The following is a 22,895-nucleotide window of genomic DNA, read 5'->3' on the forward strand; positions in this document are numbered from 1 at the left end:
TCCCAAAAAAGAGGGAAACAATATGCCTCCATCATGCAACGCTAAACACTCACACTCTCTTCTGCCGACGTGGGTAGCATTCCTATTCCTTCTGCTCCTGTAGCAGATATTGCCTACCCAGGCACCTCAAACACAAATGTGGCAAAAGGCCTCTTTCCCCCTGCTTCATCCTCACAAGAGTATTCCACCCCCCAAGACCATCCCAATCCCAACCTTCCCCAACCCCCTCGGAACCAGTTCCAAACCAGCCTGTTTTACCCCTTCAGCCTATCATATATCCTGTTCTCCCCCCTTTGGTTGTTCCTCCAAAATCTGTCTCAGAACCCCTCCCTTCTGGTTCCTCGCAATCTGGTTCGGAGTTGGAGGAGGGATAACTCTCCGATGAGGAAGCATCCACCCAAGCTAGCAACTCAGTTCAGCTTTTGTCAGCAGCAGAGTTTGAGGTACTGTTAGCTAAGGTGAGGAGAGTCATTAGAGTTTGGATAACTTCATGGGGGAGAGGTCTATCAATGGCTACTAGTTGGAGGGCTATAAGCCACCTCCAGCCTCAGAGGCAGGATGCCTCTGTATACCAGTTGCAGGGGAGTAACAGCAGGGGAGAGGGCATGCCCTCAACTCCTGCCTGTAGGCTCCCAGTGGCATCTGGTGGGCCACTGTGTGAAACAGGATGCTGGACTTAGATGGGTCATGGGCCTGATCCAGCAGGGCTGTTCTTATGTAGATTTATTTATTTATTTATTATTTTTGCATTTATATACCGCCTTTCGTTAAAAAGATAACCCCAAGGCGGGGTTTCTCCCAAGTGAGTGTCACAACAGTAAACAGGTTTGGACCAGGTTGTGTTCCTTTCTTCTTCACCTTCATGTGCGGTCCTTTTTCTACCTCTCTTTAAGGAAACTATGCTAGCTGTATGGAAGGTGCCCTTGCAGCAAAGCCTACGGTCCCTTGCCCTAAAATGCTTTATATTCTCCCTGATGATGTTACGGCTTTGTTGGTCTCTCCCAATGTAGTTGCTCCTGTTGCACAACTAGTTTCATGAATAAGGACGGAGACGAACAACTCAAGGTACCTGAGGATAAGAAATGTGGTTTTCTTCTTCACAAGGCTCATGACTCTTCGGCATTGGTCATTAGAGCTGCTGCCTCTAATTCCATTTTTGCAGGTGCTTCTGTTCTGTGGGTTAAGGAGTTGCTTCAATTTGTGTCCCTCGAGAAAAAGAAACTTAGATAGGACATCAATAAATTGGCCAAGGCTGCAGCCTTTATGGCCGATTCTAGTTACTGTATACAATAGGCTTCCAGATCTATTGCAGCAAGTGTGGCAGTTAGAAAGTGTCTTTGGTTAAAGAACTGGCTAGTGGACCCTAGATATAAACTTAATCTTGTTTCAACACCCTTTTCAGGAGCCAAATTAACTGGGGACTCCCTCGAACCTGTTTTTGTGGAAATGTGAGACAAAAAGGCCATGCCCTCCACCAGAAGGGATTCTCATAGGCCTACATCCAATAATTTTCATCCCTAAAGGTCATTCTTCAGAACTTCCTCCAACTCCTTTAGGGACAATAGAGCATTCAACTTCAATTCCAGATCTTCCTGACGGCTCCAGTGGCAGCAGCAAAACCAAGGAAATGCCAGAAACCAAACTTTCAAACAATCCAATGCCTCTGTCCTGCAACATGGACGCAAGCAATGACTCCTTCTCAGTCGGAGGCTGGCTCCTACGATTCTCAACAGCTTGGAGCCAGTCTATGTCTGACTTCTGAGTTCTGGAGGTTGTTTCTCAGGGCCTACTTTTAGAATTCACTTCCCTACCCCCAAACTCCTTTACAACTACTCCCATCTCTAAGAATCCAATGAAGGTGCAGCAGATGTCTCTAGCTATTTGACATCACACACAGATCCAGGCTATTGAGCCCATTCCCCTGTTAGAGAGAGGGCTGGGCGTTTATCCTATGGTGCCAAAAGAGGACGGCTCATGGCAGGCAGTCCTAGACCTGAATTGCTTATTTTGAAAGAGGTCCTTCAGGATGAAATTGCTACGAACCATCAAGGAACTGGTAAAAAGGGGGGAGTTTTTGGCTTCCGTTGACCTTTCGGAAGCATACCTCCATGTTCTTATTAATCTGTCCCACTGCCAGTTTCTCAGGTTCTGACGCAACCACCTTCAGTACAAAGTGATGCCATTTGGGCTCTCCTTGGCCCCACGAGTCTTCACCAAGATCATGGTGGCCCTGATTGCTCACATGCGCATGGAGGCTGTTCACATCTATCCATTTTTTAATTACCTCTTGATTCAACTCCCTTCCTTACTTCAGGCCAAACAGTACGTCCAGAGCCCTACACCTTCCTCAGACCTAGGGATTTTTGGTAAACCTCCAAAAGAGCCATCTCACTCCCTCTCCGACCCTCCAACACCTGGGGGCTCTCTTCGACACCAAGCAAGGGATAGTTTCCCTACCCCCAGATTGCAGGGACAAAATCTCATCCATAGTATTGCCTCTCCTGAACAGCTCATCAGTGGACCTAATGCTCCTCGCCCAACTCTTAGGTTTCATGATCTCATGCCTGGATTGCACACCATGGGTGTGCTGGCACTCACCCCTTACAATAGCTCCTCCTTCCCTTCCAGGACCAAATCATGACCAAAGTGCACAGGCCAGTCAGAATTCCTCAGGAGGTCCACCTATCCCTCGAGTGGTGGGTATTTCTGAACATGCTTCTAGGCCTACCTCTGGCCCTGCCAGATAATGTAATCATAATGTAATCATAACCACAGTTGTGAGCCTGTTGTGGGGTGGGGAGCACTGTTGGAACCAGTTCGCCCAGGGCACATGGTCAGCACAGGTACTGATGAAGAGCATCAACTGGCTCGAACTATGGATGATTCATCTAGCCCTGTTGCACTTCCTTACACTCATCCACCAGCACCCTGTCCTGGTTCACACAGACATGACAGCAAAGTCCCACATTGTGAATCAGAGGGGAACCAGGTCCTGATCCCTGATGGAGTCGTCTCTTCTCTTCTCTTGGGCGGAGGTTCATCTAGGCTCCATCTCAGCAGAACACCTCAGGGGAACAGTGTACCTGATAGCGGAATGGCTAAGCAGAAAGACCGTAGATCCGGCAGAATGGTCCCTCCACCCCCAGGTGTTCGATCTTCTAACTGCCAAGCTCAGACTTTTGTGGACCTCTTCACTTTTCCATTCAACAATAAGCTCCAAAGGTTCTTCAGAAGGTTCCACTCTCCCTTAGTGGAAGCAATGGATGCTCTGCTGGTCCCTTGGCCACCAGGCCTCCTATATGTCTTCCCTCCGACAGCCATTATAGCCAAAATAGATCAAAAAAATCTATTCGGGAAAGAGCAAACATCATCCTCATCACTCCACATTGGCCCAGAAGGCCATGGTTTTCATATCTGGTCATACTCCATCAGGGATCCTTGGCTGCTCCCTCATCAACCGGATCTTCTCTCCCAGGGACCCATCTTACACCCGGACCCAGAATGGTTATAGTTTTCCATGTGGACATTGAGCGCTTCTCATTGAGTGACAGTGGATACCCTACTTCCATTCAGAATAACATTCTAGCCTCAAGAAGACCCTCCACTACCCGTATCTACCAAGCCACCTGGATGGCTTTCTCCAGATGGGCGTGGACAAAGCACTTCGTCCCAACCTCAGTAAGAATTCTGGAAGTTCTTTCCTTTCTCCAGAAAGGCTTCAACCTCTGCCTTCACCCCAACACCTTGCGCAGACAAGTCTCGGCCCTCTCATCAGTCCTCGACCTACACCTCCAGAGTTCCTCCCTTCTTCATCCACACCTGAGACACTTCCTGAAGGGAGCTAACAACCTGGCTCCTCCCCGCCCCCCCATACATAGATACTCTTCCTGGGATCTCAACAAGGTCCTTAGTACTCTCACACAGGAATCATTTGAACCCCTTTGTTCAGTCCCCTTGAAGATAATCTCCTACAAAGTCCTTCCCCTAGTAGCCATTACCTTGGCTTGTAGGGTCTCAGAGCTGGGTGCCCTCTTGGCTCACAAGGAGCTCTGCACCATCCATCAGGATGCCATCATCCTCTGACTGGATCCCACTTTCACCCCAAAGGTCAACACTACCTTCCACAGATCTCAGGAAGTAGCCCTTCCCTCCCTTTGTATTTCCCCTGTCCATCACAAGGAAAAACATTGGGACACCCTAGATGTGTGCAGAGCACTGCACATTTACCTACGCTGCATTTAAGCCTTTCAGCATTCCGACTCCCTCTTGGTCTCAGTCCATCCCTCTTCACTATGGAATAAGGTTTCCAAAACCACCCTAGCTAAATGGAGTTCAGCTATTGTGTTAGCCTACGAATCACTCCGACTCCCTGTTCCAAAGGCCATTACTGTTCACTCCACTCATAACACCAGCACCTCTGCCACATTCTTGGCCAACGCCCCTCTCCAGGTCATATGTCAGGCGGCCACCTGGTCCTCTGCATCTCCTTTCATCAAACTCTACAAGATTTCCTCCTTTCACTCGGCCCAGGCAGCCCTCAGCCGTACATTCCTTCAACAAGTGACGTAACACATCTGTTCTTCCCTCCTGGTTTTTACTTCTGCTTGGGCATGTCCCATTATTTAGGATGACCTCTGACAACGGCGGGCGGGGGGGAGGGATTGGTCTTACCTTTGAAGGGTTCTTTTTCGCAGTGTCTGCGGTCATCCGGCCCACCCACGGATGTTTTTTCTGCTTCTTTCATTGGAATTGGCGGTGGGGGGGGGGGAGTTGTGGGAGGTGACTGGCTCCCAGGATAATCCGTTCTCTTCATTGTCTGATGTTTTACTATTGTGCCTTTTTTTCTTCCTGTGTGGTTTTTTTTTTTCTGTCTAGCTTCTATCTCTCTCCTTATCATTTAGACCACTGATTCTTTGCTCAGTAGTTCCAGAACTGGAGGTTGAGTGCCTCCAGCCTAGCTACCAGATATGAGATCCTACCTTGAAGATCTACTTCCTGTCTTACTGAGACATGATTGGCTCACAACCCATTATTTAGGATGACCTCAGACACTGCGAAAAGGAACCCTTCACAGGTAAGACCGGTGTTTCTTTTTTCTACCCTTTCTCCAAGGGTGGCAGAAAGGATGCATCCTCCCTTGTCCTCATGACAACCCTGTGAGAGCATTGGCCCAAGGTCACCCAGGGACCTTCATGGCTGAGCAGGATTTGAATTTGGGTCTTCCTAGTCCTTGTGCTACACTTGGACTGCTATTCCACACTAGTATTATGCCTATGTTATAATATTGAGTAAAGACAACATTTGTTTGGACATAAATAAAGAACACAAGCATTTTAATTGCAGTCACGTTTATTTGCCATTTCTATACACACTTCCTAGATAATCAAACTTTTCTGACACATTTTAGAGAGGGGGTTCACAATGAAACTGTCACTGTCTTTACTAAAAAATAAATACAAGACTTAAAGTGTTGCACAGCTCTAAAATATACAAAGGCTTGGATTTAATGTAAACTTTGAAAACATTTTACAAAAGAAACCATCTTTGCAACAATTTAAAAAGTCCATATTTACAAATATTACAAAAATACAAAATGGATGCAAGTCCATAAACCATTGTCTTTTCTGCCAGCTTGAACTGGTGCTAGTACCAAAATAGTTACACTGTAACCTTCTTAATTGGTTTTTAAACTTTTAAGTCATAACCTACAGTATTTCTCTAAATCTGCCACAATTGCAGCAAATGCACTCTATCAGTGACCTTTGGCAAATGCAAACATATGCTTTATTTGCTACAGCTAATCCATATTCTCTATGCTGCCACAATATTAAAAAAAGAAAAGAAAAATGCTATTAAAAGGAAAAAACACAAACCGCTGCATAACTTCAAAACTCATTTTTGTAACAGTGCAAACAACAGAACTGCAAGTTGGAATGATGGTATACAAGTTAACATATGTGATATACCCTGTTTCAAGACGTGATGTTACTTAATTTCTCTTTGTTTTGGGCTCTGAAGATCTACAATTGTAGCATTTCCCCCTCAATTTGTTTTTGTCCCCAAATTGATCACCCTGATCCAGAGCTCTGGGTATGCTCTCACGCACACAAGCCTGTATGTGTACAGGATATTCTCATTAACTTCAATAAATGGGCAAAATTCTGTGCCAAAAAAAAAAAAAAAGTGATGGCCCTCCCCAGTGTGAATTGAGGCAGCCCTTTGTGGGCAGCAGAACTCCATCTGCTTACAACAAATAGCTTGATTGGGTTTTATCTGTGAATATATATTTTTTGAAGTGGTCTTACAATCCTTCTTCATTTGGGCTTTAATCTGATAAATAGAAAATAGAAAGACTTTTTTCATAGATTTGAGTAAACAAAATAAGTATTTATATGATAGTTCTGTGAGCAATACATAAGAAGGTGTTTCACTGCCTTCCAATTCAAGTTGCATCTATTTTTAATATATCTCTATATGTATATAGCTCTCTGATATTAATAACAAATCATTTAATGTCTTGAGTGAAATCCACAATGGATGAGCTTGCCTCAGTGGATTGTGGATGGCACCTAAGAGATTGACAACTTGGAGAAGCCAATTCAGCTGTTTCTATTACACTTTTTAGCATAAAGTACATGTAGCACTTTTCACAAATGAATTTGGCACCCTGATCCTTAACATTTTTTAGTACTCTAACACTAAAGCGACACAGTTGGTGCACCCAATTCTGAGCACTCTGTTGGAGGCATAGTCAGTTTTAGCATTGGGCTGTAAGAGTGCTCTTGCAGTAATCTCTTCTTAAATTGTCTTCTTTCATTGAATTTTAGCTTTACTGACACTAATCTTAACAAAAGTGATTAAGATGGCACTTCTGCCTCCCATATCAAGTTTATGACTCTTGTTCTTAAAGGAAGATTATATGCAATATGGATCTTGTTAACTCACGAATGCATTCAATTTCACTTGCTTTTAGACCACTTTAGAGCTTGCTTGCCTATTAGTTGTACTTGATAAGGCTTGCGTCTAACACTAACTTCTTTCTTTTCAACACTGCTACCAAGCATTGTCTTTAAAACCCCGTTTTGCTGACTGGCACCCAGATTCTGTGTTTCCTACCCCAACATATCTGCTTGCTCCACCTGCATAATAATCTCTACCACGTGCCAGAATATTGCCACAGCTTGTAATGATGTACTGGTTTGGCAGTGCAGATGGCCTATCCTAAAGGTTTCTTTGCTGTGGCAGATCTTAAAACTGGGCAAGTAATCTCCTGTCCGCATTACTCTTTTACACACATGCCGCCCATCCATCTCATGCCATACTGGAGGACTATAAGTAAGCCAAAAACATACTTGCATATGTTTTTATGTTCCCCCTGTGGAGGATAATTTGACTAATGCAACTAATTTTGAATGTATATAATTATTTGATTGTTTCAACCCAGATCAAATAAAATGTGTCTTCCAAAACTTCTCATTTTGTTAAATTAAAAAACACCCCCCACTCCTTTCCATTCCTTCTATGTCCCTTTTAAATTTGCTTCCGCTTGAAGCCAACATACACAGACTAACTAATGATGACCAGCTTCATTCGGCCATTCTGCCCATAACCCACATTGCACACCACATTCCTTCTCAAAACTATCTTTTGCACACAACTGTCCAGAACTGAAAACACATTCTATATTTAATTCATATCCGTGGATCACATTTGAGAAAACTGGGCCTGGGTGTCTTATTTAGTTTTGGAGCATATGGCAATTGGAAAACTGATGTGTATTTTTTTTTTTTTTTTTAAATGCTGAATTTATGTTGTGCATAAGAAGGTGGGTTATTTTTTGTAAAGAAACCCAGTTATGGTTTGATTCAATATCACTTTTTTTGTTTTCCAAGAAAATTCAAGTAACTTCAAGTAATTCAGCTTTTGTTTCCCTGCCTTCATTTATTCAAAGTATTTGCTCTGATTCTTTTTCCACCCCCACCCACTATATATTCCTACCCTGTTAAGCATTTCTGGTAAAACCAGGATAGAAAGAAACTGAGCTGTATGTGGCTGGCATAATGGATCATAGAGCTTCCCCATTCATAGTTTTTAGTAAGCCATATTAAGAATGCATACATATGCCTATTTCTCAGCTATTTTTTTCACAGTGTCATTTCTCTAAATATTTAGGTAGCATGAATGTTGTCCGCACAAAGCTTCACTGAAAGGTTGTAACACAATTGTTTTGATAAACCAACAGCATTTGTTGCATGCGTAATAATTATTTATTTTATGAACATGAAACTAATCCTGTTTCAAGATCTTGGTTCTCAGGTTATGACTAGGTTTCCCAACAGCCTAGTAGTAGTGAATAACAATACTATGAAAATAAGTACTATTTCCTCATACTTGTCCCCTCTTCACAGTCATTGTCCAAATTAAGTACCAAACATCACAGTAAAGCATGACAGCTTGGGGGGTTAGAAGAGGAGCGTGTGGTTTTTTTCCTGTTAAAAGTGTGCTTTTCATCCCAAACAATAATTACTATAACTTGTGGCACTACAAACTTAATCAGTTAAAAACCTGTTCAATTGACATGGCTTCCCTCAAAGAACTCTGGGATTTGCAGTTGTGTGACAGGATTGAGCATTTCTAAAGGTGCATCATGATGATTAATAAGGATTGGTTATGTTTTTGCTTACTTTAATAAACCTGTTTTATTAGTTGAGGGTCTCTAAAAGAAGGGGAATGATGGATTTTGCTTACGTGTTGTTGGATGAATGTGGAGAGAATGATAATTTACTTAATCGCATTTTTATCCTGTATGCACCAGCTCCAAGGAGTTCAGGACAGCCTACATAGAGATCCTCACAAACAACCCCGTCACGCAAGTAAAACAAAGATCATGATTTGCTCAGTGAGCTTCATGGCTATGCAAGGATTTGAATCCCCGTCTCCCTATTCTAAGCCTGGTTCCTTCCCTATTTTTCTACACTGGCTTACATTAGTGACATTGAATACGAAACTGGTTAGTTAAGTTGGAGGAGTTAGTTAAGTTGGAGTAAAGGGGTGCAATATGAGTAAGATGTAGGACAGAATTTTACTACTGTTGCTGTTTAACCTTAATTGGTGCAAGCCATGCTAGGCAGTGTGCAAATGATGGAATTGATATGATCTTTTCCCAGTGGTCTTACAAAACTGTTCCAAAGGGCTTTAGTTTTTGTGTTTAAATTCAGGGTATGGCGAGTTCCAGGGGCATAGCTAGGGGAGAGGGGGCCCATGTTTATCCTTCTCTCTGGCAACCCCCAGAGTGAGGGAGACAATGAAGAAAATAGGGAGGGATGGATCTAGAGGGCCCTCAGGATCTGGGGGCCCGTGTTCTTTGAACCCTTTTGCTAAATTATAGCTACGCCCCTGGCGGGTTCCTATGCATAGAAGAATTACATTTATGTTGTCTTCCCTCCTTAAGCGCCCCGTTTATGGAACACCGTCCCCAGTGAGATTCGCCTAACTTCATTGCTTTGTTCTTTTAGATGCCAGGTAAAGACCCTTTTGTTCACTCAGGTCTTCTTAAATTTTTAAAAATTGTGATCTGATTGTAACTGATTTAAAAATGTTTTTAAAATTGTTTTTGTATTGTATTTTCTCTCACCCATTCTTTTTTGATTTCTTATTCAATGTGTGTTTTTATCTCATGTTTTAATGTTGTGTTGTAAGCTGCTCAGAGAACAATTTGTTATGGGGAGGCTAACAAAGTTGGATTATTATTATTATTATTATCATCATCATCATCATCATCATCTAGAGGTCTTTTAGTTACTTTTGCTGCTTCTGTCTCTTCTTCTTCTTCAGATTGTCAATAGCTACATTCTTTTTTATTTAGTTGTTAAATATTGATAAAATTGGTTCTTTCCTTACTGATTCTTTCTTCACTATGGCTCATTCTCATTTGTTTCATTTGGATTCTTGTAACGTTGTTGTAATTTGGATTCTTGTATTCTTAGTGTTTCATGTTCTATCTTCTGGGTTCACCCAAATAATGTAAACTCACCATGTAGTAAAGATCACATCTGTTCCATTTTCTTTCTAGCTTGCATTCTGCTGCCCATCATTGTTGGCTAGATTTGCATGCAAAAAAAAAAAAGTTTCTCTCCTTCTGCTGCTTTTGTTAGACTACAACTCCTATTATCCACAGCTACAAATTATTGGGCTGGGGTGATGGGAGTTGTAGTCCAACAACAGCTGGAGAGTTTCAGGTTGGTCACCCCTGGTATGGTCATTCACATAGTGTGCAATACAATGCAGATGTTCAGAACCCCGCCCACACAGCTGCATTAATGTAAACCACATTGACAGAGTTGTGCCCCAGGGCAGTTCCAGCATAATGTTGCACAAATGCCATTGCACAACAGGACACCAATTGAAAATAATGGATATCCCACTGTGCAACTGTGTTTCTGCAACATTATACCGAAGGGGAGATGCTCTGGAGCGCAGATCTGATGATGTTTACACTTGCTCAGCAGCACAAGTGGTGCTTCCACTACCTACATAGCCTTGCACATAAATATTCTTTAGTGCTTTTCTCTCTCCTCGTTATTTATGGAGTTTGTTGCCAGATATTTCTTGCCCCTGTTTAAAACATCTCAAGACATCTATTTAAGGAAACCTGCAACTAAGCTGAGATGGTTTTAATTTTACCTTTGTCCTTTTCTTCCTCCAGACTTTCTTCTAATTCTTTAATTGTTAGATTTTAAGCCCATCTGAACAGGGCTTCTTTCTCTACTTGATTGGTGCATTTCCTTATTAGGCATTCAGTAGATACTATTTTTACCTACCAATACTTTCTTCAACAATATCCAATTAGACCATTGCATATTAATGTAGGAACCAGCTCATGGATCTACTCAGGAAAAGTTACACTTCTCACCTAACCTTCCTATGTGTAGATGCTTTGGGGATCTTTTTAGAAAGCAACCCCATGAATATCTATACTGTGTCTGGGACTGAGGCAGTAGCCATGGAAGTGAAGATGGGGAGAGTCAAAAAATGTTATCTTGAAAGAGACCAAGAAAATGACTAATAGAAAACTTATTGTTCTTGTCATAGCACCCACACATTCACAAAACTACAATTCTCAGGATTCCTAGGAGTGAGGGATGAAGTCAGAAGCCACAAGAGAAAAGCTGTATTTTAAACAGTTTGTATTTTCAGTACCTATCAATGAGCCTCGACACAAGGTACATTTCTGAAATTTGCTTGTTTGGAACAGCATTTTTGAAGGAAAACTAATCAAGTATTATAAAATTAAGTTGATATTAATAACTTTTCATATTTTATTAACATTGGGATTTCCTCTAATTCAAAACCCATGTTTGAGGCTATATTATTGAAGTGGAAGTGGTAGATATGTAAATTATGTTTGATATGAAAATTGTATTCACAGAATACAGTCATCACTATTATCCTTATTTATTTGTTTTTGTCTTCAACAAAGCTGTTATTTGCCACCAACCACTTATTTTCTCATAATTCTATTTACAAATGTTTATCAAAAATATGGATATGTACAGTACATCTGTTTTGTTCATTTCTTCTACATTTTGTTTCAGTTCATTTTAGTGTAAAAAAATACCAATTCCTCAAGCAATTTTATGTTTTTCCCTAGGGAAGCACAATAGTGAATGTAATGCTTTTGATCCTAAATGGGTAGCTTTGGAGAGGGAGATGTCAATCTACATTGATGACAGGAAACATGAGAAATGGAATGAAAGTCAACCATTTAGTATATGTTTCTACTTATAGAAAATGTGAAGTAATAAATAGCTACAAATCATAGTCTCTCCTCCCAGCATTTTAGCAATCCTTAGCATTTTCAAGCATCAATATTGCCCTGCATGGTATTTGACTGCTACAGAATTGGCCTCTCATGAGCCAAGTAAATGCAGAGTTCTCCCATTTCACAGTCTGAAGTGTGTGCTGGCCCTTGTTCAGCCTATGTGGAACTCTGAGAGGATCTATCATCATGAGGACTTCCATCAGAATTCTCAGTCTCTCCTTCTGAAATGGCTTGCATGGGGGTGTTATAAAGTCTGCAGCGGACACTGTACCGGCTGCTGCTGGCTACAGGAGGTGCCCGTGATCGTCCTACGCGTGAAGATGCTGATGTAGGAAAGCTTTTGGAAGAAAACCCTTCTACGTTGATTCTTGGAGGGCAAGGAGAGAGCGGAGCAGATGCCTCAGCCCCTGATGAGGCTTGGAAAGACTCCTCAGTATTCTGAAAAGTATCCCCAATCAGTTCTCCAGGAGATTTGGGTGAAATCGGACTCTTCAGTATCTCAGTCGCTGACATCCTATAGCTAGAATCAGATCGACTACCCTTTTTCAGGAGCAGTAGTTTGAATTCCTCATTAGATGTGTTGGACTTTTTGGCATTCCTGTAAATAAGTCCAGGAGATCTCTGGCTGCTTGCTGGACTTGCCACACTGTTGGGAGGTGGGACAGTAGCTGCAGATGATGTGCTGCCAGCAGAAGACACACTGCTAGTGTTGGATGATTCTCTCAATCTGTTCCTTGCAGCAACATCTCCTGAATCCTTCCTTCCAAGTACTTTCCTTTTTGACCTGTTATCAAACAAAAGCCATCATATTCCCAGTACATTCAATGTGATAAAACCTAGCCCCAATTTATTATTAAATAATCAATCCCACAAGAGACTAGCAATCATTATATGTACAGCTTTCCCTAATAAATATTTACTAAACTCTCATAATAGGCTGTGCAGTTGTGAGTGCTCTTTTTTATAATGTTTAATATAGTTTTAATAATCCTGTTGTAAGCTTGTGCAAATATCCGAAGCTTTTCTCACTGCATTCAGTTCTCTTGTACTCTTGCCCTGGTAAACTGGGGTGGGAATGTAAAAATACACCACTCTCCTCTCCATTCCTAGGAAGATTTCAGCTCTACAGGAAGATTTGAGCTCTACTCTTCACAGCAGGCATGATGGAGTACACATAGATTCTTCTTTAGGCCCACTGTTAAGGGGTCTGACTAGATATGACATTAATAGTGTCACTGTCTAGGTTGGGGCTTATTGTCATTTAAAAATAACAGTGGCATAGGGATCAAATCCAAATGGGAGGTAGGCATTGTTTAACCCTTTACTCTCATATTGTTTTCCTGCTGTTAATACTGGTCTTGCAATAAGCCCCCAAAGGAGCTGTTGTGGGAAATGACACCATTGGGAGCCCATAGTAGCACTGTAGGATTCTTGACAGGAAAATGGCATGGGACTATAACACTCTTTGGCTTGACATGATGGTCCCAGGGCACATTGGGCCCTGCCCGGCTCCTATTTTAAGTGAAAATAAGTCCTAACCAATTATACATTTATAGTCGATTCTTGTTTGGCTCCAAGTAAGGAGATCTAGGCTATTATTCAGCACTATTTTGGTTGTGCATTCTCGTCCATCAGCGGTGGAGAGCATTCATACAGAGCAGATGTCCTCAGGGCAATTGAATTGTAGATGATATCTTAGGGCTATTAGAACAGCTCTGATGGATCAGGTTCAAGGCCTATCTAGTCCAGCATCCTGTTTCCCACAGTGGCAAACCAGATCCCATGGGGAGCCAGAAGGCAAGAGGTGAAGGTATTCCTTCACCTGAAGGTAGTTCCCCTGCAACTGGTATTTAGAGGCATCTTGCCTCTGAGGCTGGAAGTGGCCTATAACAACCAGACTAATAGCCATTGATAGTCCTGTCCTCCATGAATTTGTCTAAGCCCCCTTTAAAGCTATCCAAGCTGGTGGCCATTACCCCATCCCATGGTAGAGAATTCCATAGATTAATTATGCACTGTGTGAAAAAGTACTTCCTTTTGTCGGCCCTAAATTTCCCAGCCTTCAGGTTCTGAGGATGACCCCTGGTTCTAGTATTGTGAAAGATGGAGAAAAAATTCTCTCTGCCCACTGGGGGTGTGCATGAACAGTTTGCCTCGAACCAGGACTGGTTCAGGGGTTCGATCGTGGACCCATCCAGGGGTGGTTCAGTCCATGACTGAACCGAACTGGGTCCGTTTCAGGACCATAAGGGGTGGATGGGCAGGGGTGATGAGAAAGGTAAGGAGCTCCTTTCTGGTGCCACTGCTCTCCACCACTCATCTGGTGTGGCCCCAAGCGTGCTCCCCTTCCCTTACCAAGCTGCCCAGTGTGGTGGTGGCTGGCTATGGAGGCCCGAATGGGGCCGCAGCCAGCCTGGGTTGGTCATCGGGCGGCCGGCAGGGTGGTTGGAAGAGCATCTCCTGCTAATATCTCTGCGGTGGCACGTACTCTTTCTCTCACCTTCCCCCCACCATATTAGAGAATGACCCATCCCAAACTGCACTGGATCCAGTTCAGCCAGACCCAGAAACAGACTGAGTTGGTTCGGATTTGATGCAGACCAGTTCCGTGCCCACCCCTATTGTCTACTCTCTGTTACATACATAACTTTATACACCTCTATCGTATCTCCCCACAGTCTCCTTTCCCCCCAAACTAAAAATCCCCAGATGCTGTAGCCTTGTGCCATAAGGAAAGTGCTCCAGGCCCCTGATCATTTTGGTTGTCCTCTTCTGCACCTTTTCCAGCTCCACAATGTCCTTCTTAAGATACAGTGACCAGAACCATATGCAGTACTGCAAAGTGTAGGGAAATCTATACACACCATAGATTTGTATAAGGGAATTATAACATTAGAATCTTTATTTCCAACCCCCTTTGTAATGATCCCAAACATGGCTATGTTCTAATCCTGCTAGGTCTCAAGCAGGCTTGGAGAGTCTGCCACTTCATTCTTTAGTCTTCTGATTGATATTTTCCTCATTAGCATTCTATTTATGTTGTCCAATTCTTCCAATATAATTCTCAGCAGTTTCCTACTGTGTAGGTGACTATGAAAGACAGCTGTAAAAATGTAAAGAGGGTGCTTCATGAAGACCAATTATACTCAAGACGCATCGTCTGTTTAATCTCTGTATCACAGAAATTCCTGTGGCATAGGGATGTGCAAATTGGCTTGAACTCAAGCTGGCTGACACTTGAACCAATTCAGTTAAAGAGGTTTGAATCAAACTGGGTCCAGTGCAGAACCAAACTGATCTGGTCAGTTCGGGGTTCGTTCAGAGCCCTACCGGCAAAGGAGAATCCAACAAGGATTCCCATTTACCTGTAAAGGGGCCAGCGGGGGGGGGGGGGGGGGCTTCTATATGAATTCTAAAAGTATGCACAAGGCTTTCATATAAACGGAAGTACCCACTGGCGGTGTTCCCATGGGGGGGGGGCAGGGGACAGTGGCAGCTCCCCTGGCCCCTGCCAGCCTCCCCCCTGAGTGTCCAGGGCCAGCTCAGGCCCAGTTCAGGCATGGAGGCCATTTTTTTTTTTACACCTATGCATACTCATAGGCCATTTGCATGGCCAAGGTAACACAAATGGCCCATTCGCATGCACAGAGATCAAAAGGCCTCCAGGCAGAGGCCCAAAACAGGCTGAAGAAGGTCCAAACTGGGCCTAAGCTGACCCTGGACACTTGTGGGGAGTCCAGTGGGGGCACAGAGAACCACTGCTACCCCCACTGTGACCACCACTGGCAGGTACTTTGGTTTATATGAGAGTCTTGGGATTACTTTTAAAATAAGTATAGAAGCCCCCTGCTCCTGCTGGCCCCTTTGCCCTTTATCTTCGCCGGATTCCTCTTTGCCGGTAGGGCTCTGGACCAGGCCCAAACTGATTTGAACTGGGGCCCTGTCTGGAGCGGGGCAAAACTGAAGCTGTCTGGTCCAGTTCAAATGCAGTTCAGATTCAAACTGAGCCACAAAAACTGGTTTTGTGCACATCCCAATTGTGGCACTCAGGCCTTTAAAAACCCTCTTTTGAACATTCTGCATTACCATTGCAATTACTTTAGCTTTGCTCCTATTCCTATGAAAACAAAGTATTGTTAGTGTTTTCAGTATCCCTAACAATAGCTCACCGGTGAATGACTGCAAATAGATCCTCTGTTGTTCGAGGCTTATTTGGAGACACAAAAACATCATCTGCTTCAGCCTGAGAATCTTCACTTAAGGGTGAAATGATGGAATCATCACTCAGAGAAGATTCTTCAAAGGAAAAAAAAAACCTGAGACTTAAACACTTTAACATGTTAACAATAGAGTTGGTTCATGTAATCTTCTCACTCAATTAATAAATGCAATTGCCTATATAATGACAGGCACTGAACAATCTAGTCTAAATATTGGATGATATGTCAAAATAATGCTTGGCTATAAAGAATTACTGTTCTTTTTCACAGCTGAAATGAAATCAAAAGACATGCAAAGCAATGTCTACACATATACATTTCTCCAAAGCACGGTTGATCTTTTGCAGATGGATCTTGGAAAAGCTCCACTGAAATAAGTGGAACTCTAAACATTTAAGTCATGTATTGATACAGCTCAGAGAGGACACACAAAACAAAACCTTTTCATCACCACTTCAGGTACTGAGCCATCTTATAAATAAGTAGTATAAGACTGGTTAAAAACTAACCTTTTAAGACTTCATCATCATCATCTGGAGTCCTTTGTGTCTCAGCTGCTCTGCTGTCACTGTCATCTGAGGCACTTTTGGTTGGAATACCTGATGCAATATCATTTTCCTGCTCAGAACATTTTTCACTGAGTGAATCTACAGTTGAGATCTCAGAATCGTAGCTGATATTCCCAGGCACTTTGTCATCATGGTGGCTTAGATCAAGCTGATAATTTAGATGATGACGCATGTCTGCTCCCCCAGCTGAGGAGTCAGACTGGGATGTGTTTTCATTTATAGGTTCATATTCCGACTTCTGTTCACAGCATGCAGGCAATTCTTGTTGGAGCTGCACAAAATCAAGATTCCTATCCTGTTCTGCTCTACAAGTGGTTATTTTCCCTTCAGAATGGCTTGGAAGGGTTGCTGAGCCTTGTAAGAACCCTTCAGTAGAACTGCTACAAGCTTTACTTAGTGTACTTTCTAGTAAAAGCTCATGAACTGGATGCATTTGATCTGTTTTGTACGTAAATGCTGGAGCACCCATACTCACCGCTGTTAGGGTCTCTCGGCAGGTATTCTTTTCACTGAAAGTCAAAGTGCTTTCTGCGTGCAGTTGTTCTGGGCTTATCTGTACTGGGGAGACATCAATATAGGACACTATGGCCTCTTCCATGGAATACTGTCGTGATATTTGTTTCTTGCTAAAATGTGGTTTCATTTTACCTGAAGAAATGGCAGTCACCATTAACGTGTTTCCTTGAGCATGGAGAAGGTCTGTATTGTCTTTTTGCTTCACTTCTTCAGGTTTACTAATTGATCGAAGATGAACAGCCTTCAGAACTGAAGGAGTAATAGCAAGGGCTGGTGGAGAATTAGAGTTCAGTGCTTCTTCTACTATGTTCTGTTTATTGTTATTAAAAGCATGTAGTTGGTGTCTGTGAGCATATGGTTTATTCAAGACATTGTGAAGAGCACTTAGGTCAAGATGAGTAGGAGGTATAACTGGAAGTTCTAGATCTTTGTTGAGAGAGATATTGCCATCTTTCGAAGAAGGCTGTTGCAGTGAGGACTTCCTTTCTGGTACTTTTGGCTTTCTTTTACTCCCCCCTGGAGATAAGGGTCCAGAAAAGAAAGCTGTAGGAAAAGACGATGTTGGTGTTTCAGACTGACTGGAGTAGCCACTTGAGGGAGAAGCTAATCCTGCCAGCTTTTCTGGGGAAGCCAGCTTAAACTCATTCTCAACAGAAGGGAGGGATGGAGTGGTGGCTCTGGATCCAGACTGTGATGTTTGCGATTCAGAACTTTCTGGCGACTTTATGCATTCTATGACAGTAGTACCCGTAGCAGTGCTTGAATTGGATAAAGACCTATAAGGATCATTAGATTTCAAGTCATTTAGAAGCCAGAGATCTGCATAGTGAGATTGTTCAGCACCTTCATCTTTAAATGATGTGATGTCCATGGTGTCAAACTGAGGGTGCTTTAATCCACTTTCATCCTGATTATCCCAGGAGAGTTCCTGTTTGCTGGGCAGATTAGCACTTTCTATTCTAGAAGGTGTGTTTGAGAATTCAAGGGGCAGCTTCATTTCCCTGGAAGTGTGGGGCATATGCTGCTGCCCACTGCTTATCTTTGGTTCTTTCTTCTCAGGGAGATCTGTGCTGCTGTCAGATTTCCTTAAAGATGAACTGCGTTTTGGTGGGGCTGGCTTTGCCTTTGGTTTCTTCAGAGAGATGCTCTGTTTTCCTTGCCTCCGATGGTTAACATAATCCTGCCAGGTGCAGTTTGCAAGACTGGAAGCAACACTTGCATTCTGGCCACTTTCAGAGCCCACAGCTGCATAGCTACAAATATAACTTTTAGTTCCCTTGAGACCACAGTCAAAGTGCATGGAGGTATAATAACCTTCAGTGTCAACCGAAAAGTGTGAGCTAGTGTCTGCTTTGTCAGATGGGGTCTTCTCTATAAAACTGTCATAAGTGGCCATGCTTGCAAAACTTGGGCATCCCAAACTATCTGCCTTGAGGCGTTCAGGGCTGAAATCTTGACGACAGGATGCATCATGATGATGATGCAAATAATTCCATTCACTGTCACTTGTGTTGCTGTTATTAGGGTCATCAAGTAAATCAGCTACGACAGAAGTGAAGGAACTTGTCCTGTGACCTCTAACCTTATCTATTTGATCACTGTAGTGCTCTGTTATGAAGACACTAGAATCTTCAATGACATTAGGGGCAATGTTTAGCGATAATTCTGAATCACAGTGTGAAGAACCAGTCAGTGGTGGAGAGGCAGCAGGTGGAATGGTTTCTGATGTCTGGGAAGGACAAGTTGAACTGCTTCCACTCCAGTTTCCACTAGATGATTGATGATCATCTTTCTGGTCCATGTGACTGCTGAGGAGGACCCCAGCAGTGGAGATAGAGTGAATGGGACTTCCAAAGGTGTCAGAGTTTGATGAAATATCACAGCTCCCAGAATCTGCCATCCTTGATAACCTTGACCTCCCTCTCTCATTTGAGTTACGTTCTGGACTATGAAGATGCTGAGAACAAGTTAAACCTATAGGATGATGTTCTTCTGTACACTGGTTATTGATGGCATCTTTACCCTTTGTGGAGATTCTTTCTTGGCTTGCTAAAAAGTGTTCTGCCTCATACGCTGACATCTTGGCACTAGTGTTATGATCCACTTCATTGGTTCTAGCACCTTCACGAGGAAGACTCCTTGATCGGACACGGTTGCTTACTGATGTTGTAAACATGGTGTCACCATTGTCTGTCAGCACCAATATGTTGCCAGCTGAATGAGACAGGGAGGCTACTACACTCTGGCCCCTCTGAGCTCGAATTCTTCTTCTGGATGGGGCAGCAATGAGGATTTCTTCTGTCTGGCACTCAGAGTCCCTGGTACCTGATCTCCTGTTGACGTTATTAGAGAAGTCTGGATTTGCATGCACAATCACATTCCGTTCTCTTGCTACTGGTGATTCGTCAGAATCTAGGACACACATAACATTATGTAAGGCACCATTTCCACTGACTGACAAGCTATGATACTTATGAGACCTAAAAACACATAACTATGATTTTTAAAATCTGGCTGAATATTTCACCAACTATAACTAATACTTTAAAAAGTAACTGAGGGGGTGAAACTAGACTTTAGACAGTCATATGATGTGTAATGTTACCCCAGTGGCCTTTTTAAAACAAGAAATACTATGTTCTGTTGGCTCTTCTTTTATTACAGGCATAGTGACCCGGTAGAAATCTATAGAAAGAGACTGATTCTGACTGTGCAATGATTTCATGCAAGAAATCTTTTAGCTAACTTTAACCTCATTACTACTCACTTATATTAGTTTAGGAAATAACTATGTTAGACTATCTAATTTCATGTACATTCTATTTAACAACTCTAAAAAATCAGGAAGATGACACAAAGCTGAAAGGAAAGGAAAATATTTGGCAAAGTTTTCAAGAGAGTGTAAATATTGAGAGCTGTCTGGCATACATAATAAAATTGGTTTGTACATTAAGCAGTGACAACTCATCATTTCTCTCTAGGGTAACATCTGCCAGTTCTTCACCTTATGGGTCCCTTAGCTGCAAGAAAAAACTTTCACTGAATCTAGTTACTTTTTATGTACGAAACTATGGGTATAGAAACAAAAAATATATATACAACAAAAATCAAGTAACGCAATTACATTTAAACAATAAGGGTTGGACATGTATATCTATATTACTCAGTAAGGCCTATAGACTGAAGGCTGTAATGAGTAATATAGTTTAGCTGGCAATATTTAAAAAAAAGACAAAACAAAACAAATATATATATATATATATACCCCAATGCATTATAGTCAAAACTCAACAATCATAAAAGCTGAAATGTGTTCCTTGGAAAGCTATTTGGAAGGCAGGCTATTGCCACAGTTATGGCAGTAAGAGAATGCTATCTAGTCAAGAGTTGTATTTATACTACACCTATTTCTTGTTGGACTCTTCTGGGGATGCCAGAGATGGTTTTCCTCCTTCTCAATTTCCGTCTCCGCTGTAGTACGGATTGTGAGTGAACAAGAGAGCAGCGTATGCTAGCCTCTCTGTCAAAACCAACTCCTGTAACCCATAAATAGGTCTCATTAGCTTTTTAGAAATGGTAAACAAATGGTTATGACTGGAAGACAGTGGAGGTCATGTGAGCACTTTGGGTAATGCCTGCAAATAAATATAAGGCAGACCTTATACAACTCTCATGAAAATTATTCACACTGTATCACAGTTCTGCATCTAACCCCTGTACCCTTTGGGCAGCCTGCATTGCCAAAAGTCACAAAAAGGAAGAGGGGGAAATGGAAGGGGGGGAAAGAGTTAGGCACTCTCATTACAAGGAACCTTCATTGTAATGGGTTCTCCATTTATTACAGATAAGCAGGCATCAACATCTATGTGACGAACATTCTCATCCAGGATGAGCAGAAATGGATCAACTCTTATTGAAACCACAATGTAGCATTTGCACTGCAGCAGAATTGTGGGCAGGTCAAGGTGCAATGGCAAATATGAGTGTGCTTTCTGTATCCAGCCTTACTAAAGCAACTGTTGAAGAATTGGGGTGGATCAAAATAAAGATCCAACAAAATGTTCCAAATACCAGTCCAGAGAGGACATTTGTCAGTGTTGAGTCAAATCACAATAATTATACTAGTTCATGTTGCAATAAGTGTAAATAACTAGAGTAATTGCCACTAATGATAATAGGTTAAACATATTTGACCCTAAATAATCCTCAAAGAAATATTGATACTGTTATCACAGAACAGCCAAATCCCTTAAATATCCCTGGCATCCCATAATAAATGTTTTCAGTATGTAAAGCTGTCCTGCCTTCCCATTTGCTTTGCACAGTTCCACATGTAGTTGCCCAGCATCTTTATGTTGTTCACATGTGGAGAAAAAGGTGGGCTGTTGCCCAATCCAAAAAACCTTCATAACAACGGACACCTGCAACATATGAACTGAGTGAATTCATTCTAAAAGAGAGCTAAATTCTATTATAGCCTTTCTTCTGCTCTATTTCTAATGCAAATACTGTAGGTGGGATTTCAGTCTAGGTTACTCCATAGTACTAAGTAGTTGATTATTCTGAAAAGGGATGCAGAAATAGTATGTTATAACACTAACTACAAAACATCATGTATATGAAGCTGGTCTGAAAGTCCAGTCCTAAACATTTTTGAAAGTAAGTACCAGTAACTTTAACAGGACTTATGGCTGACATCCAGAGCCTTTCCTACATATAGATTTCACACTATTTGTTGTGGCTGATAAAATTCCATTAGTGCATGGACCACTTTTTCCTTTCACCATTGGCAATAGAACAGTCCTGTTTGCATAGAGCTAAATTCTGTTCTATGCTCAGTTTGCACCTATCCTGTGAGGAAGATCTATTCACATAGATTATATAGATGCACATCAAGATGTAAAAGTGCATCAGAATACTCATCTGGTTCACTACAAACCTATTTGATGCATCTGATGCCAAAGGGGATACATATCTATATCTAGGGACACGTAGCATGCAAAAACCACTACTAGAGCTGGATCAAATGATTTTTAAAAAGAATGGTAGATGTCTAAATAACGTATAATTTCCATGTATGTTACTGAAGGAGTCATTGGAGGCTGGCAAATGAGAAACAATTTCAAGAAGTCACTTATTCACTCATGGTCAAATCCTCTGAGTAATTGAACCTTATATTCCTCGTTAATTAAAGTTTTTACAAGTGAATTATAACTTGGCATTTGTTTCTTTATAATTTGTTCCTTTCTGAACAAATGTGTCAAGGCAACATCAAACACTGAGGCACTCAGGGTAGCACTGAAATCTAGAAGAAAAATACAACTATATGAAACTAAAAAAAAGGGCGGGGGGGGGAATCAAGCTGCCCCAATGAAATCCTGATCCAAAAATCTATACTTTCAATGTTGTATAATTATATCAATCATAATTATACATGGACATACACATACATAGTACATTACATACAAATGTAAAACACTAAAAAGTAACTTTCCTGTAAAAGTTCTTCTTGAAATCTACTAGAGGAGACCCCAGATAATAATCCTATACCAACCACTAACACTATAATATGTGGACAGAGATAAACACTGAACAAAAGTGCTACTGATAAATTCTACTGATTTTTAAAATGAAACAAATCAAGGAAAACAGATTCAGAATGCATAATTGTTCAAAATTGATTCCAGGTTATTTGAACTGTTTTATGATTATCTACTAATGATTTTACTAACATAGAACCATCCAGCTAGTCGCTGGAAATGGACTTTA

At 41.9% G+C, this 22,895-nt stretch overlaps 1 protein-coding gene and 1 long non-coding RNA gene across 11 annotated transcripts in view; one reads left to right on the plus strand and one right to left on the minus strand.

Annotated features, from left to right (window-relative positions):
• Positions 1-5,080: 5,080 nt before the first annotated feature.
• LOC128349757 (uncharacterized) lies at positions 5,081-12,754 on the plus strand. Its single transcript, XR_008318974.1, has 2 exons — positions 5,081-9,522; positions 11,092-12,754. It is a non-coding gene; the product is annotated as an uncharacterized LOC128349757 (long non-coding RNA).
• The window catches only part of NHS (NHS actin remodeling regulator), a 353,434-nt gene continuing 341,977 nt past the window's right edge, over positions 11,439-22,895 (minus strand). For 8 of the 10 annotated variants that reach the window (XM_053306635.1, XM_053306636.1, XM_053306638.1 and 5 more), the window contains 4 exons: positions 20,531-20,662; positions 16,551-19,538; positions 15,991-16,117; positions 11,439-12,605 (listed from right to left, as the gene is read on the minus strand). In XM_053306635.1, coding sequence (XP_053162610.1) covers positions 11,978-12,605; positions 15,991-16,117; positions 16,551-19,538; positions 20,531-20,662 — 3,875 coding nt within the window. In that variant the 3' untranslated portion in view covers positions 11,439-11,977. Of the gene's footprint in view, positions 12,606-14,086; positions 14,925-15,990; positions 16,118-16,550; positions 19,539-20,530; positions 20,663-22,895 lie in introns of those variants that run through there. The other 2 variants (XM_053306640.1, XM_053306637.1) reach the window with 2 other exon arrangements.

The sequence above is a fragment of the Hemicordylus capensis genome, chromosome 3 (assembly GCF_027244095.1).
Source record: "Hemicordylus capensis ecotype Gifberg chromosome 3, rHemCap1.1.pri, whole genome shotgun sequence".
In the NCBI taxonomy this organism is placed as follows: domain Eukaryota; kingdom Metazoa; phylum Chordata; class Lepidosauria; order Squamata; family Cordylidae; genus Hemicordylus; species Hemicordylus capensis.